This window comes from Penaeus vannamei, chromosome 7 (genome assembly GCF_042767895.1).
Source record: "Penaeus vannamei isolate JL-2024 chromosome 7, ASM4276789v1, whole genome shotgun sequence".
NCBI lineage: Eukaryota > Metazoa > Arthropoda > Malacostraca > Decapoda > Penaeidae > Penaeus > Penaeus vannamei.
In genome coordinates this window covers 47,753,606-47,765,763 of record NC_091555.1, presented here as the reverse complement: position 1 = coordinate 47,765,763, position 12,158 = coordinate 47,753,606, and the positions used below count along the sequence as shown (strand labels likewise).

Sequence of the window (12,158 nt, the reverse complement as noted above, 5' to 3'; positions counted from 1 at the left end):
CTATTTCATTTAAGAAGTATAAAGCATTGGAGACTGGCATTTATCACTAGAAGAAGAAACTCTCACAAAATTTATTCAAATGAAGGTCACAAATATTCAGCTTTTTGTTTCAGCTTACCTGGAACTGCTCATGGTCATGTGATAGCGCATTTGACTCGGCCAAAGAGCTTGGGATGGTGAAACTTGCTGCCAGTACAGCCTCTCCATTCCGTATCCAACTTATCACCTAAGAAAAAAAGTTATACATGTTTTAAAATGAGCTATATATAAATACTACAATCAAAACTACCAAATTCAACAAATATCAAGTCATTGCAAGCAAGAAAATACAAATAAACACCAAAGTCTTTTACATAAACAAAGAAAAAATGGCAGATATACAACTCCCAGCATCACAACAACGCCAACACCTACCTGGTTGGCTTCATTTTCAAACTGCAGCAGGTGGATGCACTGCTCCAGTTTAACCCTCTTCATGTCCACCAGCACTTCCACGTCCATCTGCCGTTCTCTGATGCACTCTAAGAGCATGGAGACCTTGGTGGTGCCATCAGACTCTGCATCAGCACGGATCTGGATGCCTGATGTCTCCAGTAACTGTGGAAATTAATATCATATTGAATTTATGTGCAAAACTTAACAATCACAGAAACAAACTACAGCATAGGTTTAACCTATTCACACTAGAATTTCTCTGCATCGTAGTGAGCCATGCACCAACCAGTCAGCCATTCAAGTGAAATATATATCTACCTGCTCTCTTTGCTTCTGGCTGCGACATATTATTTTCGAAGGAAATGAGGCTAAAAAGAGACTTTAAGCCTACTGTATCAATTCAGCAGACCAGTTTGATAAAATTGTGCAAGGCATGACCCAATAAATATCTGTTTGATAGGTATACATTCATCTATCTATCTATCCAGTAAATATGCATGTCTAGACTGAGAGATATGTATTCATCTCTGTGTAAATGCACGTATGTGTAATGAATATGCTTTGGGTCGGGCTTCGTACAATTCTAACTAACTGGTCAAATAACTGCAGTCTGGGTCATACAAGAGCACAACTGTTTAGCCCAACACTTACAACAAGCTAAACCATACATGTCATGAATACTTGCTACCTGACATTTGGGCCTAGTTTGCAATGATGTGACTAGATGTCCAACACTGTGAAATGGTTAAATACTTTTTTTTTACACCAGTAAATATTAGAGTAAGAACTTACTTGTAAAAGTTCCTGACCACTCTGCATGACCTGGTAAGTGCCATTTTGCATGTGTGACGTAGAGTCATTGTGCAGAGCAAGCATTTGTTCTGCTTCTGTGATGTCTCGCCCAAACTCTGTATTCTGCAGTTCCTCAGCCCACAAGTCTAATTGGCTTAGGAGCTGATGGAAAAAACATTATGATAAAAAAGGAAACACATCATCTATCTAATACAATGATAATTTCAAAATCTATTGTGCAAAGCAACTATATCTATTCTAAGGGTTAACCAGAATATCATTATTTCCTGTGGGTTTACTACTTTAAATATTTTGGTATTCACTCTCCTTATTTCTTCAACAGTAGAACTTCCAAAAGTATCACAATCTTTATTCATTGAATTATTTTTTGTCTTTCCTTCTTAAGAAGTAAACTCAATCTGGAATCTCTTTATGCAGAAAGTAAGAACCAGAGGAAGAAGAAAAAAAAAAAAAAAAAGACCCTGTTCCTCACCTCCACAGCATCTCTCTGGAACAGTCTCAGTTGAAGCAAGAGATCGAGGCGGAGCTTCCGAGTGGCCCAAAGGCTTTCTAATTCATCTCGTTTCTTGACTAGTCGCTCCAGGGCTTCCTCTACCCCCTCTACAGAGCCACATCCTGAGTCGGCAGTTACACTTGCTGACCTGTTGAAATCAATAAATCATCTTAAGGTATAACATGCATATGACTAATCAAAGACATACATAAAATCACAATTTCTACTTATGTTTATTTGGATATATAAAGAAATCTTAATGACAGATTGCAATTAATGCTACATCAAAAACTAAAATAGAAAAAATATATATATCAGTAACAAAAAATATGGGAGGGGAAAAACAAAAAAACTTATCGGGGTGGAACACTATCAGCCAAAATGCCATACCTGAGTTCATTAAGGAGCCCCTCTCCCTCATGAGTAGTGGAGACGCATGCATCCAGGGTAGAGTCTTGCTGCGTGGTCATTTGAGCTAGCATTCTCTCCGAAGCCTCCACCGAATCTGCAGCCTCGTCGACACCTTCCTCACTCTCTAGTTCTGTACTAAGCTCCTCCAGCCATGATAAAAGCTGTTCAATGTGTTAAATCATTAGTCTCTTTTTTTTTTTCTTTCTTTTTTTGCTGAATACTTGTTACATACAGCTTGTTATATGACTGATCTATAGATGATCGAAGACCCTTCTCCTATACAATCTAAATATATCTTTATAGTGTAATATAAATAAAGAATATAATTATTAAAAGAATATAGAAACAACTTCACATCAAAATTAATCAGTGATATTATTGAAAACAACAGATCATTGTCTTTTATCCAATCGAGACAAAAATCCCTGTCGGCAGATTTGAAGACAGACAAGTAACTAACTGAAGCAGGAATAAGACACACCTCCTTCTCATGAGTATAAAACAAGACAGCCATGTTGAGCAGCCGATGTCGCTGCTGGACTCTTGCTGCAAAGCTGGCAATGTGCGAGTCAAGTGTTTGGGCCACACTGTATATCTCTTCTGGATTACATTCTCCTGTATGTGCAAGCTCTTCTGCTGCTTGCAATAATTTCTCTGCATTTGTATAAGTATTCTAGAAAAAAAAAGATGTTACTGACTACATGCATCCTGATGGACAACAAAATATCAAAGGATTACAGTCTATGTAGATTAATCTATTATGTAAATAGCTCTCCACTGAAGATGATCTAATTACAACATATCTGCATAAATTTTTACCTGGGCAACATTTTCAAAGTGCTCGTGGCTCTTCTGATACATTCTGGCTTTTGCAATATTACGTCCAATGCCAGGATTCTTCCGCAAGAATACTTCACCATGAGTCTGCAGCCAATCCAGCACCTAGGAAGAAGGGTGAAAAAGAATCTGTTAAAACTAGACATTATGTAAAAATTGATTTGCATATCCAACTTGCTTCCAACATGTAAGGTTTCACTTACAAGAAAATCATCTAATGATTGTGCTCTACTTTTGTTTACTATCCCTCTTCATTATAATCAACAACAAAATTTTTTCAACCACTTACCTGCTTGACATCTTCCTGAAACAGCCTGAGTGCCAATCTTTGGTGTAGCTTGAGCTTCTTGGCTGACCACCTCTGCTCCACAGCTCGGTGGTGTGCCAAGATTTCATGAATGACCGCCAGGACATGACTAGCACCTTCAGAGTAATCAGCAGCTGGATTTCCACTTGTCCCAGGGCCACGTTGCTGTTGTGGCCCCCCTCGGTACACCACCTTGCCATCAGGAGTAACCTGTTTTTGAAGGGAACAAGGACATATGTTATTTTTTTCTTCTTCAGGCTATAACTGGCAATGTCTCTTCTAGCACACTTTCACACACAAAAAGCTTAAAAGCCAGTCAGAAGTACTGTGAATGATATATCAGAAATATTCCACCATAAAGTAAGCATTGTGTGCACAAGGCAAAGTATAAATTCTAAATATCTTGAATAACATCATCATCCTGGTTATGTTTGCTAATAATTTCTGATCCCAAACTTCACTATAAAATGGTTTCCAGGACAAAATGCCCAACATTAACTTTTTCTAAAAAAAAAAATTTTCTGGCAATAAATCTAAACTTTACTACCAAATGATGTTTGATTCAAATTAACCTTCAGCAAATATGGTTACTTTTTACTACATTCTTTCCCTTTTGGTTTTAATTCACTAACATTTCTTTTGTGGTAACATATTGCTGTTTGATATCTAATAGGCTATTAGATTAATTCTACCATAATATTATTTTAGTATATTCACTCTTCTAAGGCAATAAATAAATCCAATCAAAAGATCTTTTTCATTTCTTCTCATATGCTAATAATTAGCCATTTATTTGCTGCTATGGAAATATCTAATTGTTCTCTTCATTTCGCTTCAAAATTTTGTAATGCTCTTGGATAATCAGGATACATCTTCCTAGATTTTGTTTCTTAACATAACATGCTACATTTTATCAGCCAATTTACTGGACTCATATCCTCTATGCTAAAGCTGGCAGAGCAAAATACTGCTTGATCTTTCTAACAAACAGTCCTAATATATATCAGCTATCAAAAACTCTTGCTGTGACATACTTTAAATGTGTATGTTCACTAAAATAATCATATCCCAAATCTCCTGTGAAATAAGCAATGCATTAAAAGTGAAAGCAAACTGAATACTCTAAAAACATATTTTTTTCTTCTAAAACAATGCACTAGTCAAGATAGCAGATGTATGCATATGAAAAAATTATTCATAATTCTTTTATTTTTCAAATGCCAGAAAAGCCAGTGCCCCATGCATAAAATGTAAATCTATGACAAATTGCACTTACACAGGCATATCAAAACAGCAAAAGTTTTATAAATCATCTACTTTGACCAATTTAAAAAACATTTATGCCCTAAAAAAATCTTATAAAAGAATCAAAGCTTTCTCTTAAATCAAGAGAGAAAACAAATATATTTCTGCTATTTGCAAAAAGCAAATGATACACAAATGAGTCCAAAGCAAATGATACACATATAAGCCAATAAACCTACAGAAGCACAAGTAATAAAAATAATTATAACAATTCAGTGAAGAAGCTGAAATCTTACAAAAAGTAAAACAATATCAAAAGAAAATCCAAGCTTTCCAGTGTCTTCTTTAGCTTCCAAATATCCATAAAGAAAAGATACAACTCACACACATTATTAGCAGAAATGATTCAACTCATATATGTATTATTAGCATAAATGATTCAACTGATATATAGGTATAATCAGCAAAAATTATTCAACTCATATATACTCATCATCACCAGAAATGATTCAATTCATATACATGTATAATCAGCAGAAATTATTCAACTCATATAAATGCATATATCATCAGCAAAAATGATTCAACTCATATAAGGAATTATCAGCCTAAAAGATTCAACTCATATATATGTACATACTATCAACAGAAATGATTCAACTCACATATACTTAAGATCACTCGTTATCATTCAAAATCACATATATGTATAATCAGTAGAAATAATTCAACTTTTAAATCTGCTTTATCAACAAAAATTATTCAACTCGTATCCATTACTAGCAAAAACATGGTCCTCTTCTATCATTGACAAAAAGGAAGTAAATGAACAACAACAACGGTGGTGATAATCATCCATAATATTTCAGGCTCGTTCGCCTAATAGCCACAGGGAGCTTCTGTCTGAGAACGGAGAGAAGAAAAAGAAGCTACAAAAATCCTCTTAAGACGTTAAAAAGGACATCTAAATAAAATATAAACTGTTCAAAAAGTGACCTCTGTGCCACATGCAAAAAAAAACTAAATATTTTGTACTCTTTATGAAAGAAAAAAATCTAAACTTACAGAATAGGCTGATGGCTTTCCCCGGGGCTTCTTCTTCATATTTTGGAGAAAAAAAAGGAAAAACAATAAGCATGAGCAAAAAATACTGTAGTGCTTTATAAAGGAAAGAAAATCAACAAAGAAATAAGAAAATCCTTTTGAGTATGGTAATAAAGAATGCAAATTCATACTTTCAGAACCAAATAAAAACATTTGGAAACAAGTATTTAATTAAGTATTCTCTTTAATGATTCTCATTCAACCTTTGATTAACAAACAAGTATTTTAAATTTTAACAGAAAACAATTTTAAAAAGAAAAAAATGGCTGTACTCATGCAAAATCTCAACTATTCCTGGATTTTTTTTTACTCTAAATATAATCAAACATTGTTTAATTATGCATTTATCAAATACTGTGATGCACGAATAACAAAAAATACATCTAGAAAAAATATAGTCAAGCATAACACATAATGAGATAAAACATTTACGTAATACCCTAGCAAAAAACATTCTTCTTATCAAGTCAACAATGTTTTAAAAATCAAGAAACTGGCAGAAGTTTTAGCACAGCAAGTAATAACATATCCCTTCAGACCACAACTACTAGGTAAAAAGCTTATTTATAAAACTATTTTGCAGCAAATGGCATGGGGAGGTTTCTCAGGATGCTAAAAGGGGCTTTTCGATATCATTTGAACATCCTGTATCCTTAAACTGAGCTTTCTTAATTAATAACATGTTTCACTTAAGATTTTAATCATCTATGACAACTTGCAGTTTATAGAAGAAAACATGTCTTGAAATTTTATCCTCCTTTTCCTTCAAATTCAAAGAAATATAACTGAGAACACTGTAATCTCTTCCTTTACTCTCCATCCAATAATATCAGTTCAGGTACTGTAAAATCTATTTTCCAATGAAGGCAATTGAAAAACCCCTTTGATTCAAAATTAATAATAAAGAGAAAAAAAAAAAATCATAACAATCACAATTATACCTGAACTATTTAGAGAAATTTTATCTTTTTAAACTTCTTAATTGCACATCTACTGCTCTCATGCCTAAATGCTCAAGAGGGAAGACCCCCATGCAAGACCCATCCTATGCTTACGTGCTTGCTGCGCATTTGGCCATCGCGCCTCAGCTGGCTACAAATTTGCACCAGGTGGTCTAGCTGGTAGAGGAGTTTCTTGCTGGTACTGTGAACCTGCAACCATCACCAACCACCACCATTAGTCTAGGGTACCATATCTTTATGCCCTTGGACAAGCACAAGCATCACTGAGAGGTTATCCAAGAAGGACCATGCAAAAGTTCTTTGTAACCCTTCATGAAAATGAAATTAGGGTCTCAGTAATATGAATTCAAATCCTTTAACAGAATCCCCCTCGGATAACCATAGTAGTGAACACTTTTATGACAACACAAAAAAAAGGGACTCTTATAACAAGCCCTTAGAAATGCTGCATCTTCCTGAACACCATCTGCCTTGTGGGATGAAAAATACTTACTCCTCAAGAGAGATTAAGTACATGACAATTAACCTGTCCATCCTAAGACAGGAACAAATGTGATGTATCCTGTAGGATTCATTTGTTTTCCACTCACCAAGTATACTGTATGTAAGCCTAAGAAAGAATTCAGGATGCGAGCTCCATGCGATGCCTTGCCTCTCACATGAAAGCATAAGTCAACATGCTCATGTTTTTTTCTTCTGTTTATGTAATCACCTGTCCGTTCTGTTTACATATCATGAGATTTAAAGGGGGAATGGGAAATGCTGTAAAATTTCTCTAGAACCAGAAGCTTGGAATAATTGTATTCCTCTATCTTTTTTTGTCTTGTAGGTAGAGTATCATTTACAATTTACAAAAAAATATTTTGTCTGAAAAACTGTTCTTTCAGTGATCATAATTCCATGCAAAATAATAATATTTAGTTTATCTTGAGAATGACTGCATATTTTTGCACAAATCTTTATAAATAAGTATAAATGATATCGGAAATAACTCCACCTACATGACAAATGGTACACCTGTACATCGTAAGACCCAGAAGGCAACCAACAAAGTTTATTTAAGAAAGTGAACTAACTACAAATGAAGATAATATAACATCTTCCTTGTCATAGAAAGACAGGCTATTGGCTGCTCTCTGTTCTTCATAGAAATGACCCAAAAGCCCACATGTTCTCCTGCCCTCTCATGCTTCCAGTCTGAACAAAAAAATGGATTAGCTTCCTACTGGGAACAGTTCCACGGATGCATGAACGTTCCTGACAAGAGAGTCCAGGCCATTTAATAGCGACTGGTAAGCGCTGTGCAGCTGAAAGTGAAAATTGGTTATTACACATGAACTAATGCTCATCATAATGATTATGTGTCTTGCAATATTTGTTGCAATAATAATAATAATATTAATGTAAAGAGTAACAGTATAGTAGTAAGTACTGTTTAAGTATAAAACATCAAACAGTAATGAAGAAAAAATATCATGCTGCTCATACTCACAGAAAAACACATTTGTCAAAAGAAATAATAATGACAAACAAAAGAATGACATCATCTTGAAAAACAACATTATGGACTTTGTTTTGCTCATACAAAGAATACACTCATATGAATAAAAATAAGTATCTATAATTCATTTAAACCATACAAACAGGCAGATACAGACTTAGGAGATCTCATACATCATTAGAAGAAATATCATACATTACCAGAAAACAACAGACCAATAAGAATTAACAATAAGTCACTGAAACATAAAATATAGTCACTGAAGGAAATTGAATTCTGACTGTATTTTCATACACACAAATGCATATTGGAAACTAAAAACTATGATGATACCTTCCTGATTTGGAGTCTTACACTGAATATCATATACTTCTAGAGAAGAAATATAAAGCAGTAATTAAATATATCACAACTACAATCTTTATCTCTGAATATAACAAGAAAATTTAATTAAAAAGCCAAAATAATGCTGACATATAATCTAATAACATCACTGAATATTAAGTCAGACTATGAATCCATTGGAAACATAATAATATGTACGGCATGTGAGATTTCAAAGAAATACATATTCATTCTGACAAAACTATTTCAAAAATAAAACTAAGAATCCCTCATCTTATTATAACAGACAGAGAGACAACTAAACATAACCTGTTACACTTGCATCAATAAAAACTTGAACTCTTAACACCTTTCTGAAACATAAAGGGGTACTGTCCACAAGAAACCTTCTTACCTCAGTGTATGCCTGGCACATCGTCTCATAGAGTGACTGGTGATGGTGGATTGATGATTCCAATGTATGGATGTCAGAGGGTAATGCTGTCAGTTTGCAGTTCTCTACCCATGTTGGCACACTCTCAATATACTAGAAATGAAATTGATGATTAATAACCATTCTTCACAAAGACAAATATATGTTATACATTATTTTTCCATATAAAGTTCACTTGTAAAGCACCCATTCTGTATAACCTTCTTTCTTAGAGAATTACTGTTGGAATAGAAGAAGAAAAAAGGCAAATACAATCCTTTACAGAGCATGCAAAATGATGAAGCAGTAACACTGAATATAAATAACATATCTTAATTCTTCCAAACTGTGACTGTGCTTAAGACAACAAAGAATTTACCTGTTCTGCTTTCTGGTGAAACATGACCGATAGCGCTAATACAGATGATCTTTCATCCAGACCTGCAGCAAATTCTTTCCAAACCTGGAATGGAAAAGAATAAAAGGTTACTCAACATGCATGGGTTCACATGCATAACTATAAACTCAACAACAACAAGAACAACAAAAAAAAAAAATTGAAAATAAAACAGACTCAGTTATTTCAAACTCCAATCAATACTACACTAGTCTGTCTTATTACCATATTTAGAAGGAAGCCCATATTTAGAAGGAAGCATCTGTGGGATCATCATGATATAACGATATCTTCAGACCAGCTCTCCCTGTTTTACGTTTTCTATTATATTTCTTTTCTTTCCTCTCCACATCCACCCTGGCTATCATATTACATAACACTACTCCACTTCCTCCACTCCATGTCACTTTTGCCCTTCACTCCATTCCAATCTCTTTTGCTCCACTCCACAAAAGGACATTTTTACCTGTTCCTCTCTTACCATTTCCTCCCTTTCTTCTCTTTACTTAATTTCACAAAAACTCACTGTTATTCTCCCTTCTACACTTATTCTTTCCTAAACTTCTATTCCTCTCTTCTCCCCTCTGCACTTGCTCTTTCCATAACTTCATTCCCTTTTCTTCATTTTTCTTTCTATGTTTTGTTTTCCTTTGTAACTGTTCCCTAACTTCTCTTCCTCTCTTCTCCAATGCTCTTTCCCCTGCTTTTCTCCTCTCTAAACTTGCTCTTTCCTTAATTTCACTTAACACACCACTTGCCATTCCTCCAAGTTGCATCACTTAATCATTTCCTTTTTAACCGTTCTCTCCTTTTCCTTTTCACGCTTTTCAGTAACTCCTAACCATCAAACAATCTTTCATTCATACTCCTCTCTGAAGGGGGGAAAAAAGGTAACATACCTGATCCAGTTTAGATGCTACATTGCCGATGTGTTGGGCTGCATAGTGACCACTTTCCATGAGTCTTGATGCCACACTAAGTATTCTATTGATGTTCATATACACTTTCTGTGAAGGAAAAGATAGGAATTTCAAGATTCTTGCTATTGATTCATTTTAAAAAATAAACTATAACCACCATTACTACTATTTATATTAATCAAAAATAAATTGCCACAAGCAAGCAGACTCAACAGTTTATAATCAGATTTTCTTTATATTTTGTTTGCAAATGTGCCTTATCCTACACAAATAAATTAATAAGATAGTTAACATAATTACAAAGTAGTAAAACTAGACATTCTGCATTAAATATTTAATAACAATTCATTTACATACCAGCAAAACAAACTATAATCATGACATCAAAAAGGCAGAGAATAAGAAACCTGCAAGCAAACAGTCGTTATCTGTTTATAACTCTATTGACCGCTGGTGACTCCCTACCCAAAGACATGCACAGCTTCCGCCAGCCATTCTTACCTGACAGGCGACGGTGAACTGAGAATGAGCCTCCTGAAGATCTTTGGATACTTGGTAAGAATGACCTATTTCTACGTAGTTGACTAGGAACTCTTCACGGTTGTGGTACACCCAATCAAACATCTGGAAGTTCAAATCAGTAATCAACCTGGGAACTAAAAACAATAAAATCTGACAGATAGCCAGTCAATTAAGCAGTGAATGTTAATCTGCAATGTCAATCAATAAATATCCTTGTACTATACTTAATCTACGATAAAATACATATGATTTGTGACAATATTTGATACAATGTACAATCAGGTATATGGTTTAAGTACCAAAAGTACCAAAACACTTTTAAATATGGTTTCTTTTTCTCAAAAACAGACTTTACTTTTCCTTCTAACTTAACAGTTGGAAAAATAATGGAATAAAAGTGAGAAAGAATGAGGGAATGGATATCAAAGATCAGACATAGGGAGATTGGGAGGGAGGGCAGGAAGGAAAGAGGTGGAGGAATAGGTGGTGGAGGTGGAGGAAGAGCAGGTGGTGGAGGTGGAGGAAGAGCAGGTGGAGGAGGTGGAGGAGGTGGAAGAGGTGGAAGAGGAAGAGGAGGAGGAGGAGGAGGAGGAGGAGGAGGAGGAGGAGGAGGAGGAGGAGGAGGAGGAGGAGGAGGAAGAGGAGGAGGAGGAAATGAGAAGAAAAAAGAGAAAAAGAAGAAAGAGGAGGAGGAAAAGAAGAAGAAGAAGGATGAGGAGGAGATGGTGGAGCTGGATGTTCAAGGCAGGGGGAGGAGCAGGAGGGGGAGCTGGAGGAGGAGGGGGAGGAGGGGGAGGAGTGAGAAGGGGAAGGGGGAGGAGCAGGAGGGGGAGCTGGAGGAGGAGGGGGAGGAGGGGGAGGAGTGAGAAGGGGAAGGGGGAGGAGCAGGAGGGGGAGCTGGAGGAGGAGGGGGAGGAGGGGGAGGAGTGAGAAGGGGAAGGGGGAGGAGGAGAAGAGGAGATAGGAGAGGAGGTGAGAGGGAGGAGGAGGGAGGAAGAGGGAGGAAGGGAGGTAGGTAGGGAGGGGGAAGAGGAGGAAAAGGGGGGAAGAAGGGGAGGAGAAGGGGGAGGGGGAAGGAGAGGGGAGGAAGAGGAGGAGGAGGAGGAGGAGGAGGAGAGGAGGAGGAGGAGGAGGAGGAGGAGGAGGAGGAGGGGGAGGAGGAGGAGAGGAGGAGGGGAGGGAGGAGTGGGAGGTGGATGAGGAGGGGGAGAGAGGAGGAGAAAGAAAAGGAGGAGGAGGAGAAGGAAAAGGAGTAGGAGGAGGAGGAAAAGGAGTAGGAGAAGAAGGAAAAGGAGAAGGAGAATAAAGGAGGACGAAGAACAAACAGAAGTAGAACAACGAAAACAACAAAAAGAACAAGAACAAGCATTAGTGGGGCGACGGCGACGGCCCCTCTTCCGCACCTTCTCGACGTCTTGTTCAAAGAGTCTGAGCTGGAAGCACTGGTCAAGCCT

General features: G+C 36.4%; 1 protein-coding gene across 1 annotated transcript in view; it reads right to left on the bottom strand.

The window, feature by feature from the left end:
- The window catches only part of LOC113812135 (trio Rho guanine nucleotide exchange factor), a 416,228-nt gene that overhangs the window by 245,237 nt on the left and 158,833 nt on the right, over positions 1-12,158 (bottom strand). The window contains exons 7-21 of the mRNA XM_070123392.1: positions 12,108-12,158; positions 10,684-10,806; positions 10,162-10,269; positions 9,245-9,328; positions 8,848-8,979; positions 6,701-6,796; positions 5,607-5,639; positions 3,279-3,506; positions 2,972-3,094; positions 2,634-2,825; positions 2,132-2,313; positions 1,721-1,889; positions 1,228-1,389; positions 415-597; positions 119-226 (exon numbers count right to left, since the gene is read on the bottom strand). The exon at positions 12,108-12,158 is cut by the window's right edge and continues 72 nt beyond it. Of these exons, the coding sequence (XP_069979493.1) occupies positions 119-226; positions 415-597; positions 1,228-1,389; positions 1,721-1,889; positions 2,132-2,313; positions 2,634-2,825; positions 2,972-3,094; positions 3,279-3,506; positions 5,607-5,639; positions 6,701-6,796; positions 8,848-8,979; positions 9,245-9,328; positions 10,162-10,269; positions 10,684-10,806; positions 12,108-12,158 (1,974 nt within the window). The remainder of the gene's footprint in view (positions 1-118; positions 227-414; positions 598-1,227; positions 1,390-1,720; positions 1,890-2,131; positions 2,314-2,633; positions 2,826-2,971; positions 3,095-3,278; positions 3,507-5,606; positions 5,640-6,700; positions 6,797-8,847; positions 8,980-9,244; positions 9,329-10,161; positions 10,270-10,683; positions 10,807-12,107) is intronic.